The 17354-nt window shown below is 39.1% G+C and overlaps 1 protein-coding gene across 2 annotated transcripts in view; it reads right to left on the bottom strand.

Moving 5' to 3' along the window:
* The window catches only part of PDZRN4 (PDZ domain containing ring finger 4), a 363814-nt gene that overhangs the window by 150993 nt on the left and 195467 nt on the right, over nt 1-17354 (bottom strand). Inside the window, exon 1 of one of the 2 annotated variants that reach the window (XM_047787977.1) lies at nt 758-1087. The exons of the other annotated variant lie outside the window; for it this stretch is intronic. Coding sequence (XP_047643933.1) covers nt 758-826 — 69 coding nt within the window. The 5' untranslated portion in view covers nt 827-1087. Of the gene's footprint in view, nt 1-757; nt 1088-17354 lie in introns of those variants that run through there. 2 annotated transcript variants of the gene reach the window in all.

Genomic DNA, 17354 nt, shown 5'->3' with positions numbered 1-17354 from the left:
CTCTGAAGGCTAGGAATGTAGTTTTCTTATTTGTATTCTGAAAAGCCCTCAGATATATATTAAAGGGACATTTGACTTTAAATACTTTTTTCCTTTTTATTACAATACACAGATTGTAATAAGCTCTTAAAATTAATTTCTACGCTAAAGAGACCAAAAAATTATAAAAAGGATCCAAGAACAAGTGATAGGAAAATTCCTTGATCTCCTTTTTTAAGCCAAGACACAGCATGTATTTTTTTTTCTTCTAAAATACAAACATACCAGGTCTTCCTCTTAAACCAAAGCACAAATTCCTAATTAATCAAATAATTCCTCTGACTAACAAGATTTGGCAAGAAACTTTTCCTGTCTATTCAAAATAACTGAGCTCACAGACCTATTAAATCCCACTATTTATGCAGACAATGATACATTTGATTTTCAAATGTCAACACTATTCCAAAATGAAAGAGGGGTCTCAAAATATTACAGACACAGATTTCAGTGTTACTCCTTTTACTTGACTGACATCTTGGCAGTAGATACAAAAAAATGTTAAAAAGAATCCCACAGGAAGTCATCTGAAGGGGGAGTGGCAAGGAAGCTGAAAACTGCCACCCCAAAACCAAAATAAAAGAGCCCCCAACCAGCAAAGCTGCCCTTAATTCTGAAATCTACAGCAAGAAAAAATAAAGCTAGCCACAGTTCATTTCCAGGCTTTCAGACAAACACAAAGCCTGGCTGTTTAGTTGCTGGTATCAGATCCTGCACTCACCTGGGAAACTTCATACAGCAGTTTGTAGTGTTCCTCTCTTTTCTGAAAAGTGCACAAATTGCAGCCCATTCTAAGAAGCAGAGAGAGAGCGCAAATCTTCTAATTTCCCCAGAACTGAAAGGCAAGTGAACTGAAAGGGAATCACCCTCCAGACTTGACTACTGTTTTTCATCAGTCACTTCAGTCCAGAAACACAGACAAACCGCTGTTAGCTGGAAGCACAAGCCAGGGTGGTGCTGTAGCAGCGTGCTCTTCTTCGCTTTCCCTAAGTATCTTGCACTCACCGATACACACACAGAGTTTCCAGTCAGTTCATGGCAACACTCCCCCTGTCTCTGCATCAGTGCACATGACTACACAGATTCCAGCTCATGAATATTAATAGAGCCTCATTGATTATTTATGACAGAACATGTTAGCAGGGAGGGGTGTCATAGCTGCTCCTGATGACAGATGAATATTCACTAATTAAGAAGCAAATGTAGTGTGGTTAAACAAAATTCACTTGTGTCAATACCATCTCTGTTTATTAAGGATAGAGGGGTTGAGCACAGGGCATTTCAAAGAAGCACATTCACTTAATTTCTCCCTTAATGTGAGCTTTTAATAGGGGGATAAGAAATTCGGAATCAGAAATACTAAGTTCCCCTATCCATGTTTTGCCACAGTTAGAAGTATTTTCAGCATTATTACGTCTAGGGGAAAATGAATAGGAGAAATGATTTACATTTATAAAATAAATACAGAGGCAACGGAAAATTTGGAAAAGGAGCAGAAGATGGGGAGAGGTGTCATTCGGAGTTTTAATTCTGATCCTAAAAAATAACCCATAGTTCATATGTAAAGACTGTTACCTACTAGAGAAAAAATAAGGCATATTTTCCTACTCTAAGGAAAGAATATATAAGTATTAGTAGATATACCTGCACAGATAATAAATATTTTAATTAGATAATAAGGGCATATCTATTGAATACAAATTTGCAGCACTGTAATGCATGCAGATCTATATTTAAAAATTAAATAAATACAATACCTTTTCTCAGAAAAATTTCAAATGCATATAGCATTTATGCTAATTTTATTAAAGTCATATATAATACTTCAGAAAGCTGACACTGGCAATATTTAAATTCTAATGTAATGCACGATGACTCCATTTATGATGCTATATTTAGAGTTAATAATGTACAAAGGTGAACACGGACTTAAAAACTAAGCTCAGATGTTTAGATAATAGAAGCAATGCATGTATTTTCACACTCCCACTATATATATCATATTGCAAGCTGGTGTTTTTTTTTTTTTTTTTGGTCCTTTAGAGATACACTACAAACAGCTAAAGCAGATAATAAAAAGAAAATTCCTTTTGTTCCCATACTGACTTACCCACAACCTCTGCTAATTAAGAAGTATGTCCTTGTACCAGCACATCTTTAAACTGGACAGGATAGCAGGTGGGTTCCAAAGCAAAAATAATTACTTGGAATCTGATGACTCTGGTTAAGAATTACATTGGATCTTGAAGATTTTTAATTGCTCAACACTTATGGATAGCTACTTTGGGGGGTCCAATTCCCTAAAAGTGCTTTGTCAAATGTTTAGAATCGATAACAGGAAATGATTCTAATGAGCACTAATTGTTAACAAATTGGCTTTGCAACTAGCAACACCTCAACACCAGCAAGTAGCCAGGAGATGAGCAATCATCTGTCCCTTATCAGTCATTTCCCTTGGGATATAATAATCCGATTTTCAGGGCCTAATTTCACCTAACAGCCTGGATCAAAGCCAAGCTAAGAGCACTGCATGAAAGTGGCATCATAACTGAGGACTTGCACGTGAACAAAGTTTCCCAGGACTTGCTGCAAATTAGAAATCACTTGTAGTAAATATTAAATTATTTTGATTCTCTTATGGAGATGATGTTTTCAAGGAGGTATTTGAGGGGAACTTTATGAAAGTCAGTGGTGGCCACAAAGAGATTCCATCTCCTTTGGTGCAGTTATAAAATATGTTAGATGCTTTTTTTCAATTTTAATTTTCTTTGTGTCTCTACACCACTTCCCATGAAGTGTTCTCATGCTAGAGTTCACATCTACAAAGCAAGCACTGACTATTTTTTTTTAAGGATTCTATACTGCTGAGCTGTGAAAGAATCTATGACTCTCAGATGTTGAAATTCTGTATTTTAAAAAATCATATCAAGGAATTAGAACGCAGTAAGGCAAGGATGGTTCACTCATCTATCAATAAAAGTGTTTGCTTCCTCCACTGATAAAACTTCTTTATGCAACAGGTTTTGAAGGCAAAACAGAAAGCAATTATTGAAGCTACTATTGCTTATTGGAGATTTTTTATAATATTTTTTGGTTAGTTTTTAAATAAAAATTTAAAAATCACAGCTTTAAAATATTTTCTTAGAAAAATGTAAACAATGAAGAGTGAAGTAAGAAATTTCAAATTAAAGTTACTCTTTCAGCAATTATTCTTGGCTGTTTTCTTTAGTCATTACTAGTTCCCCTATCCTTTTGTTTCTATCTCAGGGAGCAAGGGCAGCTTCTTAAATCAATTATCTAATGCTACCATTGACCTACATACCTTGGAAAGATTCCATCTTTTGTCCTAATGGGCTCATCCCAAAGAATTGAAAGGTGATTTGAGAAAGGAGACCTACAATTCCAATTGTCTCTAAATTTCATTGGAGTAGGAGGGTTGGATTTTCAAATGACTAAACTGAAACATCTTGTATTATAATACAAAGTCTGAAGTAGATAGAGACAAATGAGTTAATCTGAACAATGTTTTGACAATGCAAATGGATTAGATGTTATCTGTCTTGGACAGTAATAATATGGAATATAATGGGTTAAAAATAAGCAGAGAGGAGTTCCCGTCGTGGCGCAGTGGTTAACGAATCCGACTAGGAACCATGAGGTTGCGGGTTCGGTCCCTGCCCTTGCTCAGTGGGTTAACGATCCGGCGTTGCCGTGAGCTGTGGTGTAGGTTGCAGACGCGGCTCGGATCCCGCGTTGCTGTGGCTCTGGCGTAGGCCGGGGGCTACAGCTCCGATTCGACCCCTAGCCTGGGAACCTCCATATGCCGAGGGAGCGGCCCAAGAAATAGCAACAACAACAACAACAACAACAACAAAAGACAAAAAAAAAAATAAGCAGAGATTAGATGATTATGTTTCCAAACATCCTTAGGAACAAATTCACCAAAGTATAAAAACACATGTTGGGTGTGTATTTGAAGATATAGCTTTTTTTTTCATCACTTTTGGTTTATGTTAGTTTATGTCACTCAGATGCAGTGACATTCAAAATAGGAGACGTGTCCCTTAAGATCTGGATGGATATATAAGAGGGACAGGTGAGAAGTAAATGAAAGGAGGGAATCCAGTATTTATTTTGCTTTTCCTTTGTAAACTGTACCACTGGAATAACTAAAGAGTAGATGAGACAGGGTTTCTCTTTATAGAACTATGCCGGTTAGCAAACAAAGAAGGGATGATAGAGCATGCCCATGCCAGTGGTCCTTGGTTAATCAAATCAATGGACCTAGTACTAAGGATTAGGAGCTGCTAACATCACACACACACACACACACACACATATGAAATAACTGGACATTTTACCACCTGAGAGAAGAAAACGACACCTTTCCCAATGTGAGCAAATTACATGGAATGCAGAGGACAGAGAAGTGTATCAAATTATACCATTTGGAGAGGCAGTCAGCCAAATTCAGACTATGGCCAACTCAACATCAATAGCTACACATTCCGTTTCTGAGATGGAGGGGGAGGGGAAGGAAAAGAGAGGGAAGAGGAGAAGGGAGATAGACAGAGGGAGATATGACGGCTGGGAAGTCTATAGATTGAAAGAGACTTTAATAGCACTTTATAAACACACATTACTAAACTACATTTTTAGGTATGCAAATCACTTGGGAGCTAAAATTATAAGTGAGAAAATGATTACCAAAAAAGTCAAGATGGTGGTTATTCTTTAGGGGGAAAAAAGGGACTGTGTTTAGGAGAGGACCCCAGAAAGTTTCAGAGAGGCTAATGAAGTCTTAACTCCTGACCTGGGGAGTGGTTTTCCTAGGTGGTTACATTATAATTCATTTAATAGAGCTTTGGTCTATGTGTTTTCTATATTTTTACTACATCTACAAGAAGAGATTTTTAAAACCCAATCAACAAAGAAGTCAGGACACAGTTGCAGTCCCAACTAAGAGAGCGATGGAAAGTCCAAATATGACTAATTTGAATCACTATTCCCTTGAGGCTGGCAGCTGCCATCAGGTGCAGACAATTGTTTTCTCTACTGCCTTTGCAATGACTCTCCTAAGCTGCTGTGGAAGTTCAGTGGGTTACTCCATTGCATGACCCTCTTTCTATCCTTGCCCTGGTCATCTGTGGATGCTCTAGCTAGGCTGACTGTATCCTGACACCTAGTTTATGAGTTTCCCTCCTAGTCTCAATCTTGCATTCATTTTAGGTATACATGGGCACTTTGGGGTAGACACTTAGCTGCCTAACATTTTCTAAAGTTTAATGTCTTATAATCAATCACAAAGACAAAAAACCAGAGGCTCAGAGAGGCAGAGACTTGCTCAAGGTCAAGCTGAGTAAAGAGATCTGAACTCAGTTCTCCAATTACAAATTCTGTGGTTAAATTGACCGCTCATTTGCTGAGCTATCTCCTGGAGGAAGTTAGAGCTACATCAATATGCCTTTACCTGATCCTGATGACAGGAAATAGAGGCTAGCCCTTGAAAGTGCTGAAATGAAGAAAGAGAGAGAGAATGAATATACCTTTAAAAGGATAGTTATAGCCTAAAATAATCAAAGTAGATGATTATTTGTATCAGTGAGTTGAACTTAAAAATGTAAACTTTATCAAAGTACTGAAAAATTTAAAATATGCCACAGCTAAATACCTTCAATTAACTAAAACCCTTCACAACCACCCATATGATGTGGTCCCTGAGTGTGGAGTAGAAAGTAGGAAGAGGAAAGAACAACTCACCCAGTTTTCCTGGGACTTCCCTGGCTTTTAGCTTAAGGTTCCAAGTCCTGGAAAGCCTACAGTCCCTAGCAAGCTGGTCCCTGGAATGAACACCTCTTACTGCGGCCCCAGATTATACATCTTTGGAAATTCCACAAATCAAGTTATTATGGTCCAGTTTAAACACTCTCTCCTTCCTGCCTTCTTGAAGAAGAAGTAATGATCTCTTCAACTTATGAATTCTCAGGGGATTGTCCCTGTAGCCATCCCAAGTCAAACGATGCTTGACTTTACATCATTTTACATACATGCCTTACCCTTCTTACTGGACCATAACACATGGGAAGGCAGCAGTAACATTAGTCCCGGGCAACCTGACACCAGTTGTTCAACTGACCTCTGACTTGCTCAAACTTGTAGCCTGGTGGCTTTCATACAGCACGTCTGCAATAGAGGCATAGTGAATGAATAACTGCGATCAGGACATGAGAACAGACTTTGATTTTGGTAAAGTGACATACATTTGTGTTTCTATACTTCCTTGCCAGGTGACAATTCACCCCCCCCCCAATAGGGCTGCTTCAAGAATATTAAGTCAAAGGACTGAAGAATCATAAGCATAAGACAGATTTAATCTGGTTTAATTTTGTAAACATAAATTCAAGAGTCTATGAATTAAAAATTCCTGTGATAGGTACACAAATAATGACCACATGTTTTATCAATTATTTCATATGTACTTGTATGTATATCATAGGACACATTTGAAATTATATTTTTTTCCACATATTAGTCCTATGTTCATTTATTTATTCCCCAAATGCTTAATGGGTACTTATTCATATGCATATGAATGCCAGGTGTTTGGAATTATACATCATCTCCTTTGATTTTTTTACAATGTTTCTGAAGTAAACATGTCAGACATTACATGAAGAAATTATTACTTATTACTGAAGTAATTATTAGATGTTAAAAATTCCCAATGTCAGGAGACCTATAGCCTTTGCCTTTTGGCTCTAACCCAGTGTTGTAGTTTTTTTTTTTTTTCCCCACAACACTGTGCAATAGCAACTAATATCATTAATTTGCAAAATATGCTGCTGCTGACAGTACACGTGTCATCCATTTGCTTGGTTATAGCTAAAAGGCTCAGTGTGTAACCAAGCATCCTTTTCACATTGTTCTCACTAGGTGACCACCTTCATTTGTATCATCATTGCTCGCAGAACTGAGTGCTTCACCAACATATGAACTCCTAAGAAACTGTCAAGTTGTTAGATGGGACTGCAAAGGAAAGAAAGGGTATGGGATTGTGAGGAAGAGGCCCAGGGTTCCCATTTGAGCTTTGTCTCTATGACCTATGTCACTTTGGGCAACTTACTCTGAAACACTACTTACTTTGCAGGCTGATTGTGAAGATGGAGTGAGATCACATACATGAGAAGGGATTCATTAATGGTGAAGTATTTTATCCATATTGTAGCATTAATTCAGTATGGGCTCTAGAGTCAGTATGCTCTGCATCAAGTCTGAGCTCCCCTAATTTCTATCTATGGGATATTGGGCGAGTTATTATTTTTTTCATCATCTCTGTTTCTTGGTGTCTCATCTCTAAAGCAAGGATAGTAATAGCATCTACCAAACAATCACGGCAAGGGATAAAGTTGTCGTGATGATAATGTGTGTCAAGTATACCCGGCTCAAAGTAGGTACCTGATCCCTGTTGGCCACTAGTAATCATACAAGTAGTGTAGAAATGTTAATAAGGATTTCTGTTTCCAATTTCTGGGTTATCTGTCTGTCTATTTTTCTATGATAAATCTCTCTTATTTCAAGTTTACTTCATAGAAACCTTATAGCCACTCTTCTGTCCAGCTTGTTTGCCATTGTACATTTAAATGTAGGTTATTCAACAACCTCTGAAAGGCTGTTTCCCAGCCCCTTGTATAACAGAAATAGTGGCAAGGAAGTGCCCATTTTCTAAATGTAAGAATATTTTTTTCTGTGTAAAGAATGTAAGACATTCAGGGTAATAACCCCGATGTTATATTTATTTATCTATTTTTTTTTTTTTTTTAGTGCCACAGCCGTGGCATATGGAAGTTCCCACTCTGGAGATCGACTCGGAACTGCAGCTGTCAGCCCACGCCACAGCCACAGCCACACCAGATTCTAGCTGCCACGTCTGTGACTCACACCACAGCTCACAGCAGTGCCAGATCCTCTGACCCACTGAGCCAGGCCAAGAATTGAAACCACATCCTCACAGATACTAGTCAGGTTTGTTACCACTAAGCCATGATGGAAACTTCCCCTATGTTACACTTATTTCTTTTAATGCATCACGTTTAAGTCACATGGACATAAATGTACAAGAAATTGATGATCACATCTGAAGCAAGATTCATACTATTGTGACATAGGTAGTTCTCTGAGGAATTTTAACAACTACTACCCTAGCCCAGTATAATACTGGCTCTCTGGATTTGCTCATCTATAGGACACGTGGCTCTGGATATTCCAGGGTATCACGTTTTGGTAATGTCACATTGTAGGCAGTAACAAGGGTTCCCCAAGACACTACCATCACCATTTTTAGTTCTACAAAAGTGACCTAGTAAACAGTAAATACTTTCATTCGTCAATATTTATTGAACACGATGGTGAATAGAGAATGGGGATGATTCTCAAACATTTTTGAAAATAAAAGCTAATACTTAGTGTTTTTTGTATGCCAGTGACTTTTCTGACACTCTATGCTATGAATTGCAGCCTTCTTAGGTGAGTACCATTCATATATCCTCTTGACATGGGTAGCAAATGGGTCACATTAGTGGTAAACAGGGGAACTAAGACCCAAACCTGAGGGGTCTGGGTCTACTGCTTAATCAGCATTTTTGTACTGCTTGTCATAAAACTGTCATCATTATGATAAATTCCTAAATGGCTAGAAGAAGGCATTCTGGTGGTTCTTGTAGCACAGTGAGATGTAAGGATTTCCCCAAGGACAAGAAGTGTAGTCTAAAATTAACTCAGGACCAGAAGTGCAGTCTAAAATTAACTCCCAGGTTCCAAGTTGTATCCTCAAGCATGGCTGCATAAAATAGATTGAATAAATCTAAGCAATTTCATAACCTTACTTCACTCCACTGGTGATGGGGGAACGGCTACACTGAGTATGCACCAATAACCGTAGACTATTTTTCCTCCTTAATATTTACTATAGTTGGAAATATATGCATTGAGAGTAGGGCAGTCATATCTCTATATTAAGTAATAATCATCAACAGTTGCTTAAGTAAATTTGGAGGTTTTGAGAAAAGTAAAGGTATACAGATTTGCTGATGACTCCCAAATTTAAATCTCCAGGCTTAATTTCCCTCTTAAGCTTCAGAACCATTTATTCATTGACTGGTACATTAATATTTGAGCTGGTCATAGTACATTAAGTTCAACCTATCAAAGCTTAAGTCGTAACCCTCTTCTTCCAAAACTGCTGCTGGACATGTGCTCCATGCCAAAGACTAGCTTGACCGTCCCCAGGTGCTCAAGTCTGAGGACTGAGCATCTGTTTTGGTTCTTCCCTTTCCCTACACCTAATGACCAAGTGCTGTCAATGTGATCTGCTCAATCTTCCTTCCTTCCCAGATCATTCTCCTGGGTTCAGGTTACTGTCTTTTCTTAGCTGGGTCCTTAATTCATTCATGCACATTTGGAATTTACAATCATATAAGGAGCCAGCTGTTGGGTTTTTGCTTCTCTCTGCCTACAAACACACATTTATAAGCCCTTCTTATCCCCAATTCCCTGACTCCTATCCTACCTACCTACTTCTCTCTCTCCCTCTCCTCTGCTCTCCCTCTCTCTCTCTCTCTCTCTCTCTCTCTCTCTCTCTCTCTCTCACACACACACACACACACACAAACACACAGACAAAAGAAAATGTAAAACAAATATTCCTGCTCTAGGTGCAGAGAGTACAATTGTGCTAACACCACTCTATACATCTTTTTGGTGAATCTCTCTTTATTTATTTATTTATTTATTTATTTATTTATTTATTTGTGAGTTTAGTTGATTTACAGTGTTGTGTCAATTTCTGCTGTACAGCATAGTGACCCAGTCATTCATATACACACACACACATACATATATATCCTCTTTTCCCATACTATTTTCCATCATGTTCTATCTTAAGATTGGACACAGTTCCCTGTGCTGTACATTTTGACTTTAGCAGAGACTAGACTCTACTTTTCTCTCTGGATGCTGGTCACCTATTCAGTCATTATAATGGTATTCAAGATACATGAAGGTCCCAGATCTAATGGAGCAAACTTTATAGTGAGTAAATAAGTAAACAGACAATCGTTATATAAAATATCCAGGTAACTAAAGGGGGTAAAAAGGGTGATGTGACAGAGAGTAACTGGGTCGTCCTTCTTGGACACTCTAGAGCCTGTCATTTCTCTTTTATTCTCTGACTGCTTACACACATGCATACACCCAATCAAGTACATACAAAATAAGGAAGATACGGCAGGTAAGGGGGTAGGAAGCAAAGAGATAAGCTCTGTGAGTAGGATTTTCAGGGTCTGAAGTTTTCTCTACCTTCAGGACCCTAGGAAATCACTTATCTATTGTCATCCTGACATTTTCACACCTATCCCCTAGCATCACTACTTTTTCTAACATGAAAATGGCCCTAATATGGCTGTTACAAATATCAGCATTATAAATCCATATGTTATCCATATCCAAGAATGCCTGATGGTATAACAGTTCTGGCTCAGAACACCTAGCATCAGAATGAGTACCTGAGTTCTTTTAAAACTTTGAAGTCATCTAGGAACATCTTTCAATATCACTCTAAAAAACTTTCTGTATGAACTCGAATAAGCTACACATCCTTTAGATGCTTCAATGTCCTTACCACGAAACAGGGATATTCACAGTACCCACATCAAAGGGATTGTGTGAACACCTATTTTACCTGGGGCCTGTAGTTGCTCCATAAATACTAGCTTATATTATTGCAGTTTACAATACTGTCTTGCAGAAGTGTAAATTCTGTTACTGTGAAGGTATCCAAAAAATCAGGCAGCTATGGTTTTGTCTACCTTTTTGCATATGGCTAGGTGGATGATGCGAAACAATCAATTTTCCTCAGGAAGGAGTCGGATTCCTCTAAGATAAAAATGTTTATCATCAAGAAGACTACAAATAACAAATGTTGGCAAGGATGTGGAGGAAAGGGAACCCTCGTACATTGTTGGTGGGAACATAAGCTGGTGTAGCCACTAGAGAAAACAGTATGATGATTTCTCAAAAAACTCAAAACAGAACTACCATATGACCCAGCAATTCCACTCCTGGGTATATATTAAAAAAAAAATAACACTAATGGGAAAAGATACACACACCCAATGTTCATAGACGTGTTACTTACAACTGCCAAGATGTGGAAGCAACTTAAGTGTCCATCAACAGATGAATGGGTAAAGAAGAGGTGGTGTGTGTGTGTATATACACACATACACACACACATATACATACAACAGAATACCACTCAGCCATAAAAAATAATGACATTTTCCCATTTGCAGCAACACTGATGGAATTGAAGGGCATTATGCTAAGCGAAACAAGTCGGACGGAGAAAGACAGGGTATGATGTCTACGTGGAGTCTAAAAAATTACACAAACTAGTGAATAGAACATGAAAGAAGCAGATGCATAGACCTAGAGAACAAACTAGTGGTTGCCAGTGAGGAAGGGCAATATAGGCGTGGGGGGAGTGGAAGGTACAAACTGCTGGGTGTGGGACAGGCTCAACGATGTAATGCACAACATGGGGAATAGAGCCGACATTTAGTCATAACTGTAAATGGAAAGTAACTTTAAACAGTGCATGAAAATAAATACCTTTTAAAAATGGTTGATGTCACAGTGACTGACAGCCACAAAGGTGCAGGAAATAAAAAAGAAAAAAGCTGTCTGGTTATGGTAGGTAGGAACTCGGCCAAGACATGGACCTTTTGAGTCCACAGAGATTTGCTGAGTACTTCCTCTTTACCATGCCCTGTGCAGGCCTCTGGAGCATGGAACGTAGCTGGGGGTGTGTGCTTCGGACTCATTCATGAAGGTTTCTCAAGGGACACATCTCAGGTGCACAAGCTCTATTCTTAGGGCTTTGGAGGCAGCAAATCTGGGATGAAGCCTAGAAATATGCATTCGCAAACAACCCCCAGAAAATTCAGATGTGGGCATCCTTTTCCCTCTTCAAAACCTACATGTAAGATGGTTAAATCAGCCACTCTCTTGAATGCCCCCATCACTGTAATTTGTTATGGTTACTTACATGATTATGAAGATCACTGGATCTTTGTTACTTATTTAAAATGATAACAAACATTTGCAAAGTACCTACTATAGCAAATGTGCTTTAAGTCTCACAATAATTTTATGAGATGTATATGGTTATTTTTTTACATAAAAACCTCAAGCTCAGACTATTATGTGATTTGATCAAAGTCACACAGCTGGTAAGTGGCAACACGGAGATTTAAATCCAGATGGGTTTAACTCGAAGACGCTGCCTCTTTCCACTAAGATATATTACTTCCCTCAGGAAGTAAGGCAATAGAACCCCCTTCAGATAGCACAGCGTCTTTGATGAATGTGCTATGAAGGAAGAACTCTGAGAGGGCTGAGCTTGAATCTGAGTCATTGTCTCCTTGTGCAGTTCACCAGACGTGTCCCACTTATGGGCGAATTCTTACCTGAGCTGTGCCAAGGCTGGGTTTTAGCTTCAGGGATCACCTTGTGGTTACATATGAAGAATCCACCATCCTCTAGTGGGACAGTGAGAGGCCCAAGTTTCAGATACTGGTGCTAGGAAAAGGGAATCAAGTAACTGCTTATGGGATTCTATGTTCATGAGAAGATTTTCTATCATGTGCCGTAATTGACTGAGCAAAAGTATGAATCCACCTCCTCTTCTGAACCATATGATTTGTCTTTGATTTTCAGTATCTCTAGACACCAAGTTCCACCTGTCTGGAGTTTCGTTGTTCCACGTTTGAAATCTATTTCAAAGAGTGATGAGAAAGCACCTCAGGTTACTGAGTAGTAATGTGGGTAGACCTAGGAAATTGTGGTTTTAGGTAGAAATTCATAAAATTGCTTTTGTTTTCAATGCAGCTATGTGTATGTTTCCTTCTTAAGCTGAAGTAGACCCAGAAGTCTAGTGATTAAATCCACTGGGAAAGGACCACATGTACCCAGCACACGCCTGAAAGCAAAAGTTACTAATATGGCAGAGTCACATGGTGGACACAGCCTAGATCTTGGGATCCCTACTTGGACAAGGTCCTTTAAAGGAGCTTGCACCCAACTCTGTAAGAAGGAGAGAGGCACCTTTACTTTAAACCAGTAAAGATTTGAAAATTGTTTGTTAACTTAGCCCATCATAACTAAGACACAAAGGCAACATTTCTGAGTTCATGTATTTAAGCAAATTACGGTTAGCATGAAAAAGCTCAACCCATCATGATTCAGTAACAGGTCATCCTGGCTTCTAGAGACCTGTGAAGTAATTTTGTGTAAAGAAATACAACAACGTTACCTAGCATAATGGAATGAATTTTTAGAAATATCAGTATAAAAGCTGTCAAGTCTCCCTTTACGCCGTCTAGATTTTCATCAGATTATTTCTTTAACTATAACGATAAGGTATATTATTCTGAAAAGGAGGGAAAACAAATCCAACATCAGGACAGTTTTATATCAGCAGACTAAATATCTGCATGGGCTGATCATACAGCGTTAATTATCCCTCAGAGCAAAACCTTGCCCATGTTCAAAATACTGATGCTCAGAGGGGCTCTGAATCTTAATTGCATTAAGACAGCAACTTTGAGCAAACACCACAGCACTAAGTAGGTTAAACTCATTCCTAATCAAGTAATGAACTATTTTTCAATAAAGGAGAATAGGGCCTAAAGGAAACCAGACATATAGGATGGAAGTGTTTTAGTGTGGAATAGCAATTTCCAGAGCACGAGGAACGTCTCATCATAGAAAGAGTAATGAAACAACATGGGCTTCAAAACCAAAAAGTCATGAGTTTAAGGCCCAGCTCTAGAGCTTGAGCTGTAGCACCATGCTTAACGTTCTGAGTGTCAGTTCCGATTGGGAAGCAGAGTTAGTAACTTCTGCTCCATGGCATTGCTGATAGTATCACATGAAATAATTGTTCCTCATAAAAGACCACCTTTTCCTATCCCAACGCCTGAGTCTGTCTTCTTTCTGAATGATTTAGATGGGTTAGTATTACTAACATTCAAAATCTTAACAGTTAAGGATGTTAAGGTAATATCAATTTTTTAATTACAGGGGGTGGAGAGGGTCTTATGGCAATCGCTTCATGATTTTGTTATGAAACTATGTTAGAAGTTGAACAAAATTTTCACGGTGACACATCTCTTAAGAACACAATATTATATGGCAGAAGATCAGAGGCATAGGATTATATAAATTTAGTATAATCTGGGAAAATTTTTTGTAGTAGAATGAGGCATAAAGATTTATCTAACTTAAACTACTGCCAAGGAGTACAAATAAACACAAAACAAACCAACTCCCTCCCCCAGAAGTGAGCTTGTGAATTTTTAATGAACAAAGAGGAGTTGTTGAGCAAATGAAATAGTTTAGGAAAACTAGAATAAGCCTCCATAAAAGGAAGAAAGCTACCGGAGGACAGGAGCTTAGCTAATCACATTTTAATAAATGTTTTTTTCTTTTCTTTTCTTCTTTTCTTTTTAGGGCCACACCTGCAGCATATGGATACCTGCTCATGAAAAAGGGGAATGGAAAGTAGAGGTTTACAGAATGAGGTATACAGTTCCTAGGCTAGGGTCAAATCAGAGCTGTAGCTGCTAGCCTACACCACAGCTACAGCAACATGGGTTCTGAGCCATGAGCTGTGACCTGCACCACAGCTCGTGGCAACGCTGGATCCTTAACCCACTGAGTGAGGCCAGGGATCAAACTTGCATCCTCAGGGGTACTAGTTGGGTTCACTACCACTGAGCCATGATGGGAACTCCTTAAATAAACTTCATATTGACAAAAGAAATTCCCACTGTACATGTATGATGCATGCACACACATGCACAGCCAGAAAATGAGATGTGTATATATATTTTGTGTGAATGTATATATTCAGAATTTTGGACACTGGTAATGATTTCTAATGAGTTTATTACTGGAAATTTATTATTATAATTACAGCCAACAAAAGTTCACTGAAGTGCCAGACAATCTGCCAGGTGTGTGTGACACACAGCTCCTCTGACTGAATATATATTTCATAATTTCTGTCATGTAATGGCAGATACACAAATCCTCTCTTCTAATATTAATCAGCAAAATTTCCAAGTTATATTTGTGTTGAATGTTCTTTTTTTAATGATAAACCTATTTAACCATTTCCATAAATCTAGAGTATAAAACAGGGTACAAATCAGTAAGAATAAAATTACAAATAAAAGCAAAATTGATAACTCTGTCAGGCTCAAGAAATACCAAGGTAATGAGCCAAGAGATTCTAATTAAAAACCATCAGTTAAATTCATTTATTCATTCAACAAGTATTTATTGATACACATGGGTACTCTGCTAACCTTAAATAATTAAATAAATAAATCATTAACGCAGAATTCTCAGTAGAGATATAGTATACTAATCACTGTGGGATATTAGCTGGTTGAGAGATCTATTTTATATATCATTTACTTATAAATATATGATGCCGATAGATGTATTTCACTGTTGGTAATTTTTTACTCTTTCTCAGAAAAACATCTCAAGTAGGGTATATCTAGCTAGGAGAGATGGAGGAGTTGAAGAAAAATCTTCCGTGGAGGGAATGGCAAAAAGTGTGATACTTAAAGAAGCACGGGAGCATTAAAAGGATGGCGTGTATTTCAGTCTGCAGGGTAAAGTGTGGAATCCTCTCAGGCAAGATGAACTTTATTAGAGGAAGGGTCTCGAGGGTCTCTTCTTTCTGCAGTGGGTAGTGAAGAGCGCCAGAGGATTTCTGGGGTGGGGGGGAGCGCCAATGTATAGGTCGTTAGTTCAGTTTCTCAAGGATCCTGAACTAGAAGAAACAAAGAGGGATCTAACAGCGGTAAGGATAATCATCATAATAAAAACCTCTTACAACCTGTGAAAATGGTCATGAAAAGGGGGACTGGAAAGTAGAGGTACACAGGACGAACATAAGAAATGCTACAGGGACGGGAACAAGCCGTTTTGCCAAGCGATAAGCAGGGCATGGGAAGGAATCAACAAGGACTCCATTTGTAAGCATACGTCGACACTGAGGGACTGCTTAGAGTAAAACATCCTCTACGGAGCTGAAATTCTGACTAGAGAGGGCAAAGATGATGATATGATGTGAAGGTCATCAGTATGTACTTGAAACCACGGTAGTAAGTTGGGTATCAAAGAAAAAGACGCAGACAAAAAGGGGTCCACAGAGTTCCTGTGGTGGTTCAGCAGGTTAAGAACCCAACGTAGGATCCGTTGAAGATGGGGGTTCTATCCCCTGACCTTGTTCAGTGGGTTGAAGATCTGGAGTTGCTGAAAGCTGTGATGTAGGTCACGGAGGAGGGTCGGATCCGATGTTGCCATGGCTGTGATGCAGACGGCGGCTGCAGCTCCGCTTTGCCCCCTAGCCTGCAGCATTCCTTATCTCACAGGTGGGGCCTTAAAAACAGGGGGGTCCAGAACTGAACCTCTACGTATCTATCTCTAAGCAAAGAAATCAGAAGAGCGTGGGACAGAGAAGAAAGACAAGAGTCAAGGGAGTCGAGAATCCACAGAAACACCATTTCGAACATGAGGCACATCAGTAGGGTCAAGTATGGCTGAGAGTTCCAGGTAGGGGTGCACTGCGGGGAGCAGTGGATTGATGCATGGAAACGCATCAGTCGTTCTTGAGAGAGCTGCTTAGAGTAAGGCAGAGTGGTCTGCACAGAATTGAAGGAGGAAAGGGGTAAGTGACGAAGTGGTACAGAGGGTGAAGACTTCTTTCAAGACGTTTGTCATGGAGAGAAGAGGGTGCTAAAATGGTACTGAAGGAGGTAGCAGGATCACGAGAGGGTTTGCTGGTTTTAAAACAGGAATGAATCAAAGAAAGAAGAGATTGAAGATGCTGGAGAGAGAGGGAACACAAAAGCAGAGGAAGTCTGGAGTTCCTGTGGTGGCTCAATGGTTAACAAATCTGACTAGGAACAAATCAGGTTCGATCCCTGGCCTTGCCCAGGGGGTAAAGGATCCGGCGTTGCCATGAGCTGTGGTGTAGGTTGCAGATATGGCTCAGATCTCACCTTGCTGTGGCTCTGGTGTAGGCTGGTGACTACAGCTCCAATTTGACCCCTAGCCTGGGAACCTCCATATGCTGTGGGTGCAGCCCTAGAAAAGACAAAAAGAAAAAAAAAAGAAAGTAGAGGAAGCCAGAGTACACACGCCCCTCATCCTTTTACACAGGATGAGGGGCATGGTAAAAG

This window comes from Phacochoerus africanus, chromosome 7 (genome assembly GCF_016906955.1).
Source record: "Phacochoerus africanus isolate WHEZ1 chromosome 7, ROS_Pafr_v1, whole genome shotgun sequence".
NCBI classification, from domain to species: domain Eukaryota; kingdom Metazoa; phylum Chordata; class Mammalia; order Artiodactyla; family Suidae; genus Phacochoerus; species Phacochoerus africanus.
This window is presented reverse-complemented; position numbering and strand designations above follow the sequence as displayed.